Source organism: Dipteris shenzhenensis, chromosome 32, assembly GCF_047967505.1.
Source record: "Dipteris shenzhenensis isolate YYH24624 ecotype China chromosome 32, Dip_SZ_1.0, whole genome shotgun sequence".
NCBI classification, from domain to species: domain Eukaryota; kingdom Viridiplantae; phylum Streptophyta; class Polypodiopsida; order Gleicheniales; family Dipteridaceae; genus Dipteris; species Dipteris shenzhenensis.
In genome coordinates, this window is record NC_141627.1 from 14,896,767 (window position 1) to 14,912,023 (window position 15,257).

The window sequence follows — 15,257 nt, forward strand, 5'->3', positions numbered from 1 at the left end:
GCCTCCCCCAACGGCCAATTGAATTTTTTTCTCTCATAGCCGAGCCTCACATGAAACCTGGGTTAGGGGTGAGAAGAGAGGAAAGGGTGGAGAATGGTAGATGCATGAAGAACCACGTAAGGAGAGAAGAAAGGGTGGCAAATAATAAAAGGAAAAGGAGCCATGTTATATATAAATATGCCAAGGAGCTTAGGTCTCAAAGAGAGAAAGAGCATTGATCAAAGTGTAGGAGTACAGAGATAGAGAGAGGCATGATGGAGCATGTGTGCTATGCGAATGGACTTTGTTGTTCTTCTTCATCATCATCTTCAGCACCTCCTCTTCACCCTCGCCATCTACATTCTCACAGAATCCTTTTCCCTCGTAGATTTCTGCCCATTTCCAGCTTTCTTCCCCCCTTGCCCCTCTTCAAGATTCCACTTGCTTCGCCACCCCTTCATTTGGCTTCGATCCCAGACCTTTGCAACCTCAATTTTGCCACCCCCTTCCTCCATCGCCCACCTTCGCTTTCTTCCCTCCCCCCCCCTCACCTCCTTTCCGCAATTCCTTCGCATATTGGTAGCTTCAGTTTGCCCAGCCTTCATACAATTGACGTGCTCTTGCAGCGACTGGATTTTGCGAGTACCCAGGTCGTAGCTCAGCTTCAGCGGGTTGTTTCAGACGCACCTCTGGATCCTTCCATTCTGTCGAAATCAGTGGCAAAGCTTTCAATATCGGCCGTTCAAGTGCTGGATGAAATCTGCTCGGCTTTAGGAGATCCGTATGGTACTTTACAGGCTGAGTTTGCCCCTGTTGCGAACATACTCATCCCCATCGTTATTAGTTCTGTTTTTATTTTGGTATTTGCAAGAATTGATGCCAAGAACAACAAATTTGTGGAGGGGGAGGACCTTCCCTCAAGGTACGATCCCAACGCCATTGAGACATATTTCAAAAAACGACCCCTCGACGTCGTTTCCAGGTCATTCGAAGTAGCTTTTGCATTCTCCACCTTCGCTGCGACGCTTTTGATTGACAAGTCCTTGGGGTTGGATAAAGAGAACGAGAAGTTGCGAGCTGCTCAGCTTGTGGGGCTTATCACAAAGCTTGGACCGACTACCATTAAGGTATTTGACGTGATATTTCTTTCCGTTTAACGAAGCGGTTAGATTCAATAGGCAATACGTTTGGTCATTCAAGCTGAACAACTATTTCACACCAGCTAGGCCCCTAAGTTATACCAAGCAGTTTTCATGTTTCATTAGCGACGACCTTCAAGTACGCAAACTACGTATAGTCATATACGCCGGACAAATATGACACCAACTAGGCCACTAAGTTCTGCCAAGTGGTGCCGAACATGATAAACTTTTGTTTATATTCTGCAAGTGACAATCAAGTTATTACAGTTATTGTGTACTGCTCATTGATAAAATTGGTGCACGCTTTCCAGATTGGTCAAGCATTGAGCATTCGTCCTGATATCCTGCCAGTTGCCTATCTTGAGGAGCTCCAAAAACTACAAGATCGAGTTCCCCCCTTTTCTACGGATGAGGCAAAAGAACTGATATTGGAGGGTTTGGGCAAACCTGTAGAAGAGATTTTTGCTGAAATCTCGTACGAGCCTATTGCTGCTGCTTCTCTGGGACAGGTGCAGAAGACGTTTGCTGCTACGTTGTTTGGGAAGGAAGTACCGATGCTGCTATTATCAATCTAACCAAGTCGGATGTATGATAACAGGTATATAAAGCTACATTGAGAGACTCAGGAGAGGTTGTTGCTATAAAGGTACAGAGGCCTGGAGTGCTGGAAGGAATATCTAGGGACTTGTACTTACTGCGGACTTCTGCTCAAATAGCCCAGTCCATCCCTAATGTTCGGTCGAATTTGGTTGCCCTTCTAGATAATTGGGCTTACCGTTTTTTTGACGAGCTTGATTATGTGCAAGAGGTATATCATGGGTTGGCAGATTGCTATCATTGTTCTACGCTTTTTCCAGCTTAACATTTTCAATGTTTCAGCCATTTTTTAATCTTTCAGATGTACGAATGCAGGGGAAAAATGCTCTGCAATTTGCTGAGAACATGAAAACTTTGCCTAACATTGTCGTGCCTGCAGTTTACATGCAGTATACGTCACGCAAGGTGTAGATCTATCTGAACATTGCTTAACTTTGTGAAAAGTTGTGCACACTACAAAGTGATACAGCTGGTTTGATTAAGTTAAATTGATTGTTCACAGGTGCTTACAACAGAATGGGTGGAGGGGGAGAAGTTATCCGAAAGCAAGGCAGAGGATTTAGTGCTGCTTGTTAAAACTGCTTTGAATTGCTATCTCATGCAACTTCTCGAGAGTGGCTTTCTCCATTCTGACCCTCATCCTGGCAATCTTTTGCGGACCCAGAATGGTTGTCTTTGTGTCTTGGACTATGGGCTGATGACACAGGTATCATAACAAGGGCGTTTTAACATTACCTAGTGTTTTGCTTTATATTGGTTGCCTTACGGAGCCTTATTTTGCCTGCTTGTTTTACAGATAAGCACGGAACAGAAGTATGCGTTCATTGACTACATCTCCCATCTGGTGAATTCTGATTATGCATGCGTTGCAGAGGATTTGGTAAAATTGGGTTTTGTGCCCCCAGAATTGGTTGACCCTGTGAAGACTGCATCGGTGGTGCCTCAGCTCAGTCGTGTTTTAGGGCAACTTGTGCAAGGTGGAGGTGCTCGGAAAGTAAATTTTCAGCAGGTGTTCTCTCTGTTTCTGTCTGTGCTAGGGCTGTGTACATTGCCAGCTTTAATGGAGTAGTCACCTTTTTGTGTAGATAACAATATATTAATCGATATGCCTTAAGACGCAAAAGCCGATATGTGAGGACATTGATGTATTAAAAATAGCTAAAGCCCTTGCCTGAACCTCATGCCCCTTTTTTTACGCATGACTATCTCTGGACAGAGATTGACTATAATCCTCTTCCTTTTTCCCACTTTTACAACTTGAAAATGATTCTGCACACTGGTATTACAGAAAGACTTCGTGAAAAAGAAAGCAGTTCCAATAAGGTGTACCTTTCAATGCTCTCTTAAAGTTGGAGTAGGAGTGCTGAAAATACCACAGTAAGAAATATCTGAGTAAGGTGGCTACTATGCAAGCTAACATGAGCACTGCTTCATCCTTGGGTTCAACCGCACCAAAGGTTACTCCACTCACCCGGTCCACTCCTAATTCACGAAATATGACGGTAAGTGCAACCATTCAGCCATTTGGCAGCTTATTCATCAATTTGTAGCTCATTTTCCATTAGCTCGTATTCAAAACAAACAAGACAAAGTCCACCAAGCTGCCCCTCATCTAACCGGTGAAGCAGTGACTCGGTGGCAGTATTGGTCTAAAACTTATACGAATCCGACCACAAGACACTAGTTTTAAGTGGGTACAGGGATCCAATTTGGTGTTGACTACATTCTCTCTCTAACCCTTATCTCACACTCTCTCTTATGGTGCATACACATACGCCTCGCACAAAGGTTCAAAGAAGGTCCCCATCAACGGAGAATGGGCTGCCTTTATAGGCTTCCCTGTGCCCTTCCCTAGGCAGCTAAGGGCTTGGGATTGAGCCCAACCAGCCAGCCAACCAGCTGACTGGCTGGTCGGCCTGTTTCAGGCTAGTTGGCTGACTCCCTATGTAAAAGAGGGACCCGGGGGGGGGGGGGGGGGGGGTGCTGCCTTCATTTCTCATCCAGCTCCCCAGCAAAGTCTTCAGTTCTCCACTTCGGTGCAGCCCTTAGCCCTTCCAAAAGTCCCCTGCAAGACAGCAATCAGTTCAGCAGTCCCTAAGGGTGATCCAGGAAGGTGTCCACAAAGCACCATAGCCCGGCTCGGAGTTGAGGTTTGGGGTTCCTGTTCAGCAGCTTTCTTTTACAATTTTCAGCTCTTTCCCCAGTTCTTTCACAGCTCTCTTTAGTTCCATCTCTCTCAGCTTTCATATTGATCTCTCAAGCTCCATAGCTCCAATTTGGTGTCGACCACATTCTCTCTCTAACCCTTATCTCACACTCTCTCTTATGGTGCATACACATACGCCTCGCACAAAGGTTCAAAGAAGGTCCCCATCAACGGAGAATGGGCTGCCTTTATAGGCTGCCCTGTGCCCTTCCCTAGGCAGCTAAGGGCTTGGGATTGAGCCCAACCAGCCAGCCAACCAGCTGACTGGCTGGTCGGCCTGTTTCAGGCTAGTTGGCTGACTCCCTATGTAAAAGAGGGACCGGGGGGGGGTGTGCTGCCTTCATTTCTCATCCAGCTCCCCAGCAAAGTCTTCAGTTCTCCACTTCGGTGCAGCCCTTAGCCCTTCCAAAAGTCCCCTGCAAGACAGCAATCAGTTCAGCAGTCCCTAAGGGTGATCCAGGAAGGTGTCCACAAAGCACCATAGCCCGGCTCGGAGTTGAGGTTTGGGGTTCCTGTTCAGCAGCTTTCTTTTACAATTTTCAGCTCTTTCCCCAGTTCTTTCACAGCTCTCTTTAGCTCCATCTCTCTCAGCTTTCATATTGATCTCTCAAGCTCCATAGCTCAGATTTCCATCTTCCCTTCATCTCTCACACTCACGCAGCTCCGCTGCATGCCCTGGGATAGCACAAGCCTTTTCAGTAGCCTTACCCAAGAGAAGCCAATGTCAGAATGGCTACAAAATCGTCCGTTGAACTGTGCTCTGAGATGGAAGACTCCTGAGTAGTAAAGGACTGCTTGTAGATGAAGAACTATCTGTTGGCACCGCGGGAGGATAGTCCACTTCGCTGTAAGAGCATCTCCTCTCGGTCTCACCTGTGCTGGACCCCAAATGCTACCAAGTCAACAACGTCTGGCCCAATGCATGCCCGCCTCAAGGCATTCCTATTCTAGTATAGGTTGAAAATGGTCCAATGTTGTTGCATCCTCCTTTGTCTTCTCTTCCCGTTTGCGCAAGAGCTCATAAAGGATCCGATTTTGCTCAAGGAGATGATCCTGCTCCTTGAATGCTCGCATGAGAACTGCTATGCTGGATGGGTCCATAATGGAAGACTCGTAGACCCATCAATTGCTGGTGACAATGACTGCCAGAGAAAACCCACCCCCCCCCGCCCCCCCCAACCTTGCCGCAATGTGTAAATGCACATGGGTGAAGACAAGAGGTGTAATGAAGGGGAAAAAGAGGCCAAGTTAGAGGCCCTTTAATGTGGAGGGGCTATATAAGTCTCCATCCACCCACTACTATGTACTTTTTGGATGTGACATCTAATCCTATCTACTCTCCCTTCCTCCTTCTTTGCCTATGCTCACCTTCTCTCTCTCTCTTCCCTACTCCCTCTCAATCTCTCCCTCTCTCATACCCCATTCTCTCTCTCCTACCCTTTCCTCTCCCTCTTCCCCCCTCTCTCTCTCTCTCCCTTCTGCTCCTCTATTCCCCTTTCTCCAAATTTGTCCCTACCCCTTCTCTACATTGGTATTAGAGCTCCGATCTCTGGCACCTTCGCTTCCCCTTCACCCCTTCTCTACATTGTTGGACGCCAGCATCACCAAGGGCTTCAAAATCATCAAGCTGTGGCAGGAGATAGCATTTGCCAAGCCACTCTACAACTGGGTCTCCTGAAAACAACATCAAAATACACGTTTTCGTGAGCTCAAAAAAAGGGCTTCTTGTTCCCAAGACAGTACGCGGCTGCCAGACAAATCGATTGTGAGCAGCCCGTCTGTTCAAGAGCTGCGCTACAAGGGTGTACCCAACGGTCTCGATCTGCAGCCCATCCTTGCTCAGGCCCTCAGTTCGTTAGCCGCCATAACCTGCCATGCACGGATTTACCCAACGATCTCAATCTGCAGCCCATCCGTCGCTCAGGCCCTTAGCCCGTCAGCCGCCATAGCGTGCATCTCTGGCGTTGTTGCCCATCCGTCGCTCAGGCCCTCAGCCCGTCAGCCGCCAAAGCCCGTCACCATCCTGGCGCCGTGCCTGCAACCCGTCACCATCTTGGCGCCCACGCCGCGCTCGTGCCTTCTCCGCCCGTGCCATTGACGTCGCCCTTTCGTCGGCGCTGCGTTGTTGGAGACCTTAGTAGTTGCTAAGATTCAGCTAGTTGGGGTTTAGGTTGGGCTAGGTTAGTTACTTGGTTAGGTTTGGTTAGGTCTAGCTAGTTAGTAGGTTGAGTTATTTTGTTTAGGTTTAGTTAGTTTGGTTTGGTTAGGTTGGGTCAAACTAACTAGGGTTGAGTACCTCATGGGTTGGTTAGGTTAGACTAACCAACAGTCCTAACTGCCATAGGAGTCTTAGGTTGTTACTGTACTAACTGTCCTAGGTGAGTTAGGGGACTCCCCCCCCCCCCCCCCCCCCACAAAAAAAGAGTTCACTTTCAGCCTCTTTTTAGGGGCCTTTCAGAGCCCGTTTGGAGCCATTTTCGCCCCGTTTTGAAGCTTCTTTGACGACCTTTCTTCTGAGCCTCTCCATCGATATTTTCGTGTTTTCCACACCCTATCTTTGGGGTTCATTACAGCAGGGTTTTTGTTATCCATTTATCCTTGCCTACATTCGAGTTCTCTCTCCAGGGCCAGTCACCATGGCACCGAAGCGTGTTCCTTGTGATATATTGCATGACTCTGATGAGGCTACTCAGTATGAGCAAGTGCTTGCCATAGTGGTTGCATCCACTGGTGGTGTAGAGGTTCCTTCCACTCAGCCTCTCTCTCTTGCATTCCGGAAAGTGCAGGTAGTGCAGACGTAGTTTCTGGATGATGCCCTTTCCTCTATGCTTCAGGGTGCTTTCTGCCAGATAGGACAGGATTTCAGCCAGCAGCTTAGCACAGCCATGGCTATGCAGGATATGGCTCTTGTCCAGATGGGACAGCAAATTGGTCAGCAGATCACATTTGCCATTGCTATGCAGGATAAGGGTAAGCAGCCCGCACCCCAGCAAGGGGACCATTCAGACAATCAAGATGTTTTGTCTGCTCCACGCAGGGGTTTTATGGTAGATGCACGTCGTGCCTATGAGCATCAGTCTTCTGGACCATTGCATGTACCCCAGCTTGGGGATTATCTGGACATAGATGACATAGATGATGCATTTTTTGTGCCACAGAGCACCTTCTTGTAGGATGTAAGGCCATCTTTTGGCTCTTAGCTTTCTGCATCTATGCAGGCTGAGCCGTCTCTTTTGGGCCGACCCGTTGGTGTGCATCCGGCTAGTGCTCCTTTCACCGCACTAGTGAGTATGCCTGGAGTTGGCTTGGGTTTATATGGTAGCCCACACCCATGGGAGAGAGGTCAGCCCTCTTCTTAGCCCTTTGGTATGCCATCATTTCGGAGAGATGCATTTGGCAGAGAGACCCAGTCCGGAGTTGATGCACCTATTGCTCCGCCAACGAGCACATATAGCCAGACGCAGCCAGTGCATCATCAGATGGCAGGAGCTTCTATGCAACAGGGGGTTGGTAGTGGGTAGCAAGCCACTTTTGATGACATGTTGGCAGATTCTTTGCGTTCATACAGGGCCCTACCTGAGGCCATCAAACTTGAGATGCCCTTCTCCGATTATGTGAACCTCAAGCGTGATGATGCTTGCACTTCTGGAGGTTACACACACAAGAATTATGCAGCCAAGGATATGAAGGACAAACTCACAGTGCATAAGTTTAAAGGGGACACTCGCACTCCCAATGAGTTGGAGGAGTGGCTCACGAAGCTGGAAGACTATTTTCGCTTCTACCCCAAGTCTGAGGAGGAGCGCATCATTTTTGTAGGTATGCATTGTAAGATTTGGGGGAGAGAGAGAGCAAGAGAGTGAGCTAAGAGCTGAAAGCTTGAAAGCTTAGTTGCAATAGAAGAGTGTGAGAGTACAACTGAAAGAGTGAGAGATAAGGTTTTGTCCTAGTGACAAAACCTTAGTAGTCACTAACCATAGTTAGTGGACTAACTGTGGTTAGGGAGAAAAACCTCTTAAAGAGGGAAAAGTGCCCCTAACTAGCTTATTAAATTTACATTGGTCACTGCTGAATTATGTCTATAATTCTAACACCCCCCTGCAATGCCAATGTCATGTACAAGGCTGATTAATCACCAAACGGATATAAGTTCAGGGCATTGCGAAATGCCTCAAACTTTTCATGTGGTAGTGCTTTGGTGAAAATATCAGCAACATTGTCATGTGTGGACACAAAGATCATACTGATCTCTCCTGCATGCAACTTCTCTTTGACGTAGTGATAGTGAACCTCAATGTGCTTCGTGCGAGCATGAAACACTGGATTCTTTGCCACTGCAATGGCACTATGACTATCAGTGAGAATTGGAGAAGGACCCTCCAATGACAGATGAAGATCAGCAAATAGACGTCACAGCCAGACACATTCAACTGTTGCTGTGAAAGCTGCCCTGTACTCAGCTTCACATGATGAGGTAGCCACTGTAGATTGTTTCTTGCTCAGCTAGGAAATGCAAGATTTACCCAAAAAGAAACAATTGCCACTAGTGGACTGCCTAGTGTCATAATCACGAGCCCAATCAGAATCACTGTAGTCTCCCCCGGGAAATAACAAGCCAAAAGACTTCGTGCCTTGCAAATAACGGAAGATGCGCTTAACTGCCTGCCAATGAGATACTGCAAACTGAATATCAGGTCTAGTGTTGCAGAGATATATGAGGCATCCAACAGCCTGACTGTAAAGTGTGGCATCAACTAATTCTCCTGCATCATGCATTGTGAGTTTCAGCCCCGGCTCCATGGGAGTGGCTATGGGCTTACAATCATGCATGTTAAATCTGTCCAAGAGTTTCTGCACATACTTGGACTGAGACATAACAGTGCCACGTCTCTCTTGAGAGAACTGGATCCCCAAATAAAAGTGAAGCAGTCCCAAATCTGACATGTCAAAGTTGGTCTGCAAATCAGCTTTGAAATCTGCAATATTATCTTCATTGGACCCTGTGAGCAGCAAGTCATCGACATAAAGAAGGATGATTAAAATTTCCCCCCCATCCGTCTTGATGTAGAGGGTGCTCTCAGTAGGACTATTGTGCAGCTCCTTGCTGGTCAAAAAGGCATGAATCTTGGCATACCATGCACGAGAGGCCTGTTTCAGCCCATACAAACCTTTGTTTAGCTCGCATACCTGAAGTGCATTTGCTGTAATTTCAAAGCCTGGAGGTTGTTTGACATAAACCTCTTCCAACAAGTCTCCATTTAAGAAGGCTGTTTTTATGTCCAACTAATGAACATTCCATTCAAAATGTGCAGCCATTGCAATAACAGATCGGATGGTGGTCATCCGGGATGTAGGAGCAAAAGTCTCTTCATAATCTATGCCCTTTTTCTGAGCATAGCCTTTAAGCAACTAGCCTTGCCTTGTATCTGTCAATGGAGCCATCTGGCTTCCGTTTCACTTTGAAAACCCATCGTGTGCCAATGGCATGTTTACCTGGTGGCAAGTCTACAACATCCCAAGTCTGATTTTTCTTAATGGACTGCAACTCATCGTGCATGGCATTCATCCAATGCACATTGTCCTTTGCTTCTTCGAATGTTGCAGGCTCCTCCTCATCAAGAAGAGTACCTGCGTATGCTGATTCCACTGAATTAGCACCTTCCATGTGCCTTGCTGCACTGCGAGTCCTGCCAGGTAATGGAGCATTAATCTTACTCTCCCAGAGAGTCTGTAACAGCCAGTTTGGGACTGTTTTTGCTGCATGTATGTCTGCAATTTCTTGCTGAACTACCTGTTCCATTGCCTGTGGAGGTGGCAAGACATCCTGTGGCTGAATTGGAGCATCGGGAGGTGGCTGTAAATTCTGATTTGCATCAGAAATATCAGCAGGGGAGCCCAAGGCAATGGGTAGCATCCCCTCAAAAACATCCTCTGAAGAAGAAGGCATATGAAATTCAGCCTAAGTGTGAGCTGAATTTTCTGCAAATATCACATCTCTACTGACAATGATCTTGTGTGTAGCAAGATTGTAGAGACGGTACCCCTTGCTTTCTGCAGTGTACCCAACAAATATGCACTTAATTGCCTTATCTGACAACTTATGCTGAAATTCAAGTGGCACATGAGCATATGCAAGGCATCCAAAGACTCGGAAATGATCCACTGAAGGCTTTCTTCCATTCCAGACCTCATAGGGAGTTTTTGTTTTCAAAGCCTTAGTGGGAGCCCGATTTAAGATGTAGTTGGCACACATTAGACCTTCAAGCCAGAATTTGTGAGGCATGTGTTTGCTTTTCAGCATACATCTGTCCATCTCCATAAGAGTTCTATTTTTCCTCTGAGCTTTGCCATTTTGCTGAGGGGTCAGCCTCACTGTGAGCTGATGCACAATACCCTTGCCTTTCAGAAAAGCATCAAAATCTGTAGACAAGTATTCCCCACCTCTCTCTGTGCGCAGTGTCTGTATCTTGAGTCCAGTTTCATTTTCAACCATGGCTGAAAAGTGTTTAAACACCATGAACACTTCTGATTTGCGCTTCAGTCCAAAGACCCAAGTGAAATTGAAGTAATCATCAATAAAAGTAACAAAGTAGAGATGACCACCTAATGATGGAGTCCTCATGGGACCACAGACATCACTGTGTATAAGCTGTAATTTCCGGACAGCTTTAACTGAACCATCCTTTTTGAAGGGGAATCTATGCATCTTGCCCTAAATGCACCCTTCACAGGCATGCGGAGGAGGTATCTCAAGAGGTGGCAATGCATCAACCATAGAGTGCTTCTGAAGTGTCATCAAGCTGTTGTAATGCATGTGGCCATATCGGGCATGCCATAATGCTGCATTCTGCATGGCAGCAGTAGGAGTAGAAACTGCAAGAGCATGGGTTGCTTTTTTCTCAAAAAGATTAAGCTGAAAAAGCCCACGCAGCAGAGTACCAGATAATCTCAAGGCATAATCATTTTCCCTGTCTCGGACAGCACATTTGTCATCCTCAAAGATGACCTGAAATCTAGCCCTGTTAAGAGTGGATACTGAAAGGAGATTCTTGGTGATACCAGGCACATACAAGACATCTGAAAGTCTGAAAACTGAGCCATCAATGGTGGTAAGCTCAACTTCTCCTGTGCCACGTACTGAATATGACGAGTTGTTGGCACAAGTGACTTTCTTACCAACGGGAGGTGGATACAAGGAAGTAAAGAGACACTTCCTAGAAGTGATATGCTTGGAGGCACCGCTGTCAAAATACCAAGTATTCAGTGTTTCATTGACACTGAAAACTGATGCATCCGTAGAGGGGTCATAACTGCAAGTCAAAAAGGCATATGTATCATCATTACAAGTGGCTGTACTATCCCGAGCATCTGGAGCAGCCAGCCTAGAATTTGAAATGCAAGATAAAAAGGCATAATCCTATCCAACAAAGTTGGCTGCAGCATCCCCATTGTCAGATGCATGAGAAGCTGAATCTGAAACAGCCATACCAGAGCTGTTTTTCTTCTCTTTTGCAAGCCTTTTCCTGCATTTTGCAATGTGATGACCTGGCTTTTTGCAGTAATGACAAAAACCCTTCTTCTTGGGCTTACTTGCATCATTTTTAGCCTTTTGTGAAGGCTGTCCTGACCCACTGGAAGGCTGATTTACTGATGTCTTTGCCTGGCCCTTTGTTTTTGACTTGAACTTTGAGAGCATAGCTTGTTCACCTGCACGTGAAGCCAAGTTTCTCCTGGTTTGCTCTTCCTGAAGCAGAAGCCCTATCAACTTATGAAAAGTGAGAGGATTTGCACCCCCCTTCAATGATAAGTTCAGCGAGGTATGAAAGATGAGATAAGACTCAGGAAGAGAATTCAGAGTGGTGGTAATCATCTCTGAATCAGGAATAATCTCATCAATGTTCAATAATTGCTCTCTGAGATCCTGTAGCTTTGTGAGGTGGACGGACATGGAGTCACCCTCTTCCATATGTGTATTACTTAACTCTCTTTTCAAGAAAGATACCCTTGCATCATTCCGGGCTGCATACATGCTTTCTAAGATATCCCACGCTGCCTTCGAGGTCTTACACGACCGGATATGCGGAATGATAAATCTTTCCACTGAAAGAGAGATGCATGACAAAGCTAAGGCATCCCGTGAATCCCATCTCTTCTGCTCTGGAGTAGTGGCTATAGTTGCACCAACAACTTGTTCTGCAGCTGCACCTTGTGCACGACCTCTTCCACCTCCTTGCTGGGGAGGGGTATTAGGTGCCATACCTGCTGGTCGGATCTCACCCCCATTCACATAATCCCATAAATTGCGAGAAATCAGAATATTGCGTACCATATAACTCTAGAGGGAGTAGTTGGTACCATCCAACTTGTCTTCCTGTGAAAGACCATCGAACTGGAAATCATTCTGATTTTGCTGGGCCATATCTGAGAAAGAGGTTTTAGCAGATACAAGACTGAATTCCCTTACTTGGAATGAAATGCACAACTCCCAAAAAACATAGCCAAGCACTGGCCTTTGTATTTGCGGTGTGCAAGTTTAATTATTTTCCTCCATATGCAGCTTATGTTCCGTTGTGACGTGTCTAAGTGGTTGACTGCTCATTTGCTCTTAACTGTTCTCACTTGTCTCTATTGCCTTCCAACTTGGCAGTGTAGTGCACAGTCTGCTAGGTAAAACTGACGTCTTAGAGAGAGAGAGAGAGAGAGGAGCAGTACCTCAGTGCGGACTGTAAATGAGCTGCAAAATGCCTGGATGGATTCTTATTTGTTTCTGTTTGACAGATAAGGTTTGGGTTGGTGGTTCTTACATGATTTATAAACGACCTTTCTGTTTTTCCAGATTACAGAGGATCTTTCCAGCATATCAAAAGATTATGTGTTTGTCATTCCTCCTTACTTTGCTCTGGTTTTGCGTGCATTTTCTGTACTGGAAGGCATTGGACTAGCAGTTGACCCAGACTATGCAATAGTAAATGACTGCTATCCGTACTTATGCAAGCGTCTTGTAACAGATGACAGGTAGTTCATCATTTTAATTCCTTTTTGGATTTTTATAATCCATGGTTTTCTTTGTAAACCAGGAACTCATTAACTCAGCTGCTTCTAGATTTGATTTTTTGTTTTTTTTTTTGCAGTCCTAGGATAAGAGCTGCTTTGAAGTATTTCCTGTATGCTGGAAAGGATCAACTGGATGTTACTAGGGTGGAAAATATCATTATTGGCTTCCAATCCTTCCAGAAATTGACAGCTGTAAAACCAAAGAGTATCGAGAACAGAAATAGGAGATTTCAGCCCCCTGTTGACTTTGCTATGAAAGAAATTTTGAATTCAATGTTTGCCTATGATGGTAGCTACCTTCAGGAGCTATTATTGACAGAGGTACCTCAAACACTGAAAACAATAGCATGTCCCTCTCAATTTCCAGAACGTGCATGTTTATTAATAGAAGTAAATTGGCATTGCAGCTTGTCCGTACAGTTGATGCACTTTCACGTGATGCAGTGGCAGAAATCTGGCATTATTTGGCTTCACGAGCTATTGTTTCACTCCCCCCTGCTCTTTTGAATCCCAAGTCTTGGCCTATTCCTCTGCCAGGATTTTTCTTTGGCTCAGGTCGTGTCGCAACCCTAAGTGTTGAGGATCAACAAGCTTTGGAAACTGTAAAGAGACTATGGGTTTTGGTTGAGCCTCAACTTACCCAGAGGACAAGGACAGTAGGTAAATTGAACTTTAAAACCTTCAAAAGATCACAATCTGTTATTCACTTGAAGTAACTTGTTTTGTAAGCTTTTTAGGTATATAACTGCTTAAGGTTTTATTTTGTCTCAGAAATGGTGGAAGCTGCAGGTACCATGATGCCGCTGATTTCTGAACTTTTACCAGGCATGGTCAATACTAGTCAAAGGTTTATTTTAATGCTTTTACAAAGGCAAGCTCTGCGCCTAGCAGACGATCTTGATGGGAAACAGTCGGTCGCAGAATGGGATAGGGATCCATCTGCTTTTGCTCGTAAAATGGGGCCCATTATGCGTTTCCAGAAATGAAAAGAATATTGATCGGGCAGCATTTGTATTATTGAACTATCCCATGTTTTTTGAGGGATATTGGTTGGAGGCTTGAATTGCCTTTTATAAATGCATAGCCGGTTGTGAGAGGTAATGCCAAGATGTGGTATTACAAAGTGGGGATCTGTGAAAGTGGCCGGCATCAGCTGCACTGGAGCATTTTCTATGGTTTTATGAGTCAATCAGTTCCCAACAGAAACACGCGTCAGGAAGGAAATCTCACTCGATGGTACATGTCTTCCTGTCATACATTCGCTTTCCAAGAACCTCTTTTGGGTGACAAGGACATATATGTCCATGATTGGCAGATATAAGAAATCGCATTAATCATAAGCTGTCATTGCAGCACCTTGACATTGACATGGCATATATGCTGACATTCACTTGCCAAGCTTCATTCCAGAATAAGCATGGCATGCGCACTAGAGCATTTCCCATTTGCAATGCACAAATTCATATGGGATGAGATTTCTCAAGCCTGTCCGGTTGGATTTGTAAAGTGATTCTGACATGCAGTCATACTTAATGTGAAGCCATCCAAGGGTATTTGCATGCCTATATTGTATGATATTATGGGCCTGATTGAGATCCTAGTTATGGATTTCAGTCACTAAGTATTGTGATATGCTAACGGGCTTGAGACAAATTGATACTGTAAACTTGATTGTCTAATCATAGTGGAGGTGGGGTCACCCAGTTGTGAGGAGTAACAGGTGCAGGAATGGTAAGCATTTATGAACTGTATAGTTGCAGAATGTATCAAAGTATGTTTTGGTGTGTTTTGAAATTTGTACCCCATAATCAACGTGCTATGAGAGCATTCACACTGGTACTTATTTACTGCATGGGACTTGTTCTTCCTATATTTGGACTGAGAGGATGTTGAATTTAATCCAGTTTTCATGAATTCCATCAGTTTTTGACTTGCATATTTTGTCTTTTATGACCATGTGCTGTAAGTGATGGCTACTCCTGTATTGAAGAAGTTGCAGAAGTATCTTTAAGTGATGGCTACTACTGCATTGAAGAAGCTGCAGAAGTATCTTTAAATCTTGTGTGTCTACCCATGGACCATTCAATAGCAAATTTTCATGTCTTTCAAGGTGTCTAGATAAAGGTCACCTCGTCACATCTCAAACCCTTACAGCAAAACTTGTGAGACAAGGGTATCAAGCAAGTACTATATATATATATAAATATAAATAAATATATATATATATAGAGAGAGAGAGAGAGTCTATTAATGTCCACGGGAGACCAACCAGTTTATGG

At 45.2% G+C, this 15,257-nt stretch overlaps 1 protein-coding gene across 2 annotated transcripts; it reads left to right on the plus strand.

The window, feature by feature from the left end:
- Positions 1–214: 214 nt before the first annotated feature.
- LOC147880340 (uncharacterized) lies at positions 215–14,806 on the plus strand. 2 transcript variants are annotated; one of them, XM_087371068.1, is made up of 10 exons: positions 215–1,106; positions 1,433–1,630; positions 1,720–1,929; positions 2,034–2,123; positions 2,221–2,424; positions 2,515–2,727; positions 12,761–12,939; positions 13,056–13,299; positions 13,386–13,638; positions 13,750–14,803. In XM_087371068.1, exons 1-10 carry the CDS (start codon positions 252–254, stop codon positions 13,962–13,964), a joined length of 2,661 nt encoding a protein of 886 aa, XP_087227194.1. In that variant the 5' UTR covers positions 215–251; the 3' UTR covers positions 13,965–14,803. The 2 variants fall into 2 exon arrangements, with proteins under 2 accessions (XP_087227194.1, XP_087227195.1); XM_087371069.1 differs by lacking the exons at positions 12,761–12,939; positions 13,056–13,299 and having other exon boundaries at positions 13,750–14,806.
- The last annotated feature ends 451 nt before the right edge of the window (positions 14,807–15,257 follow it).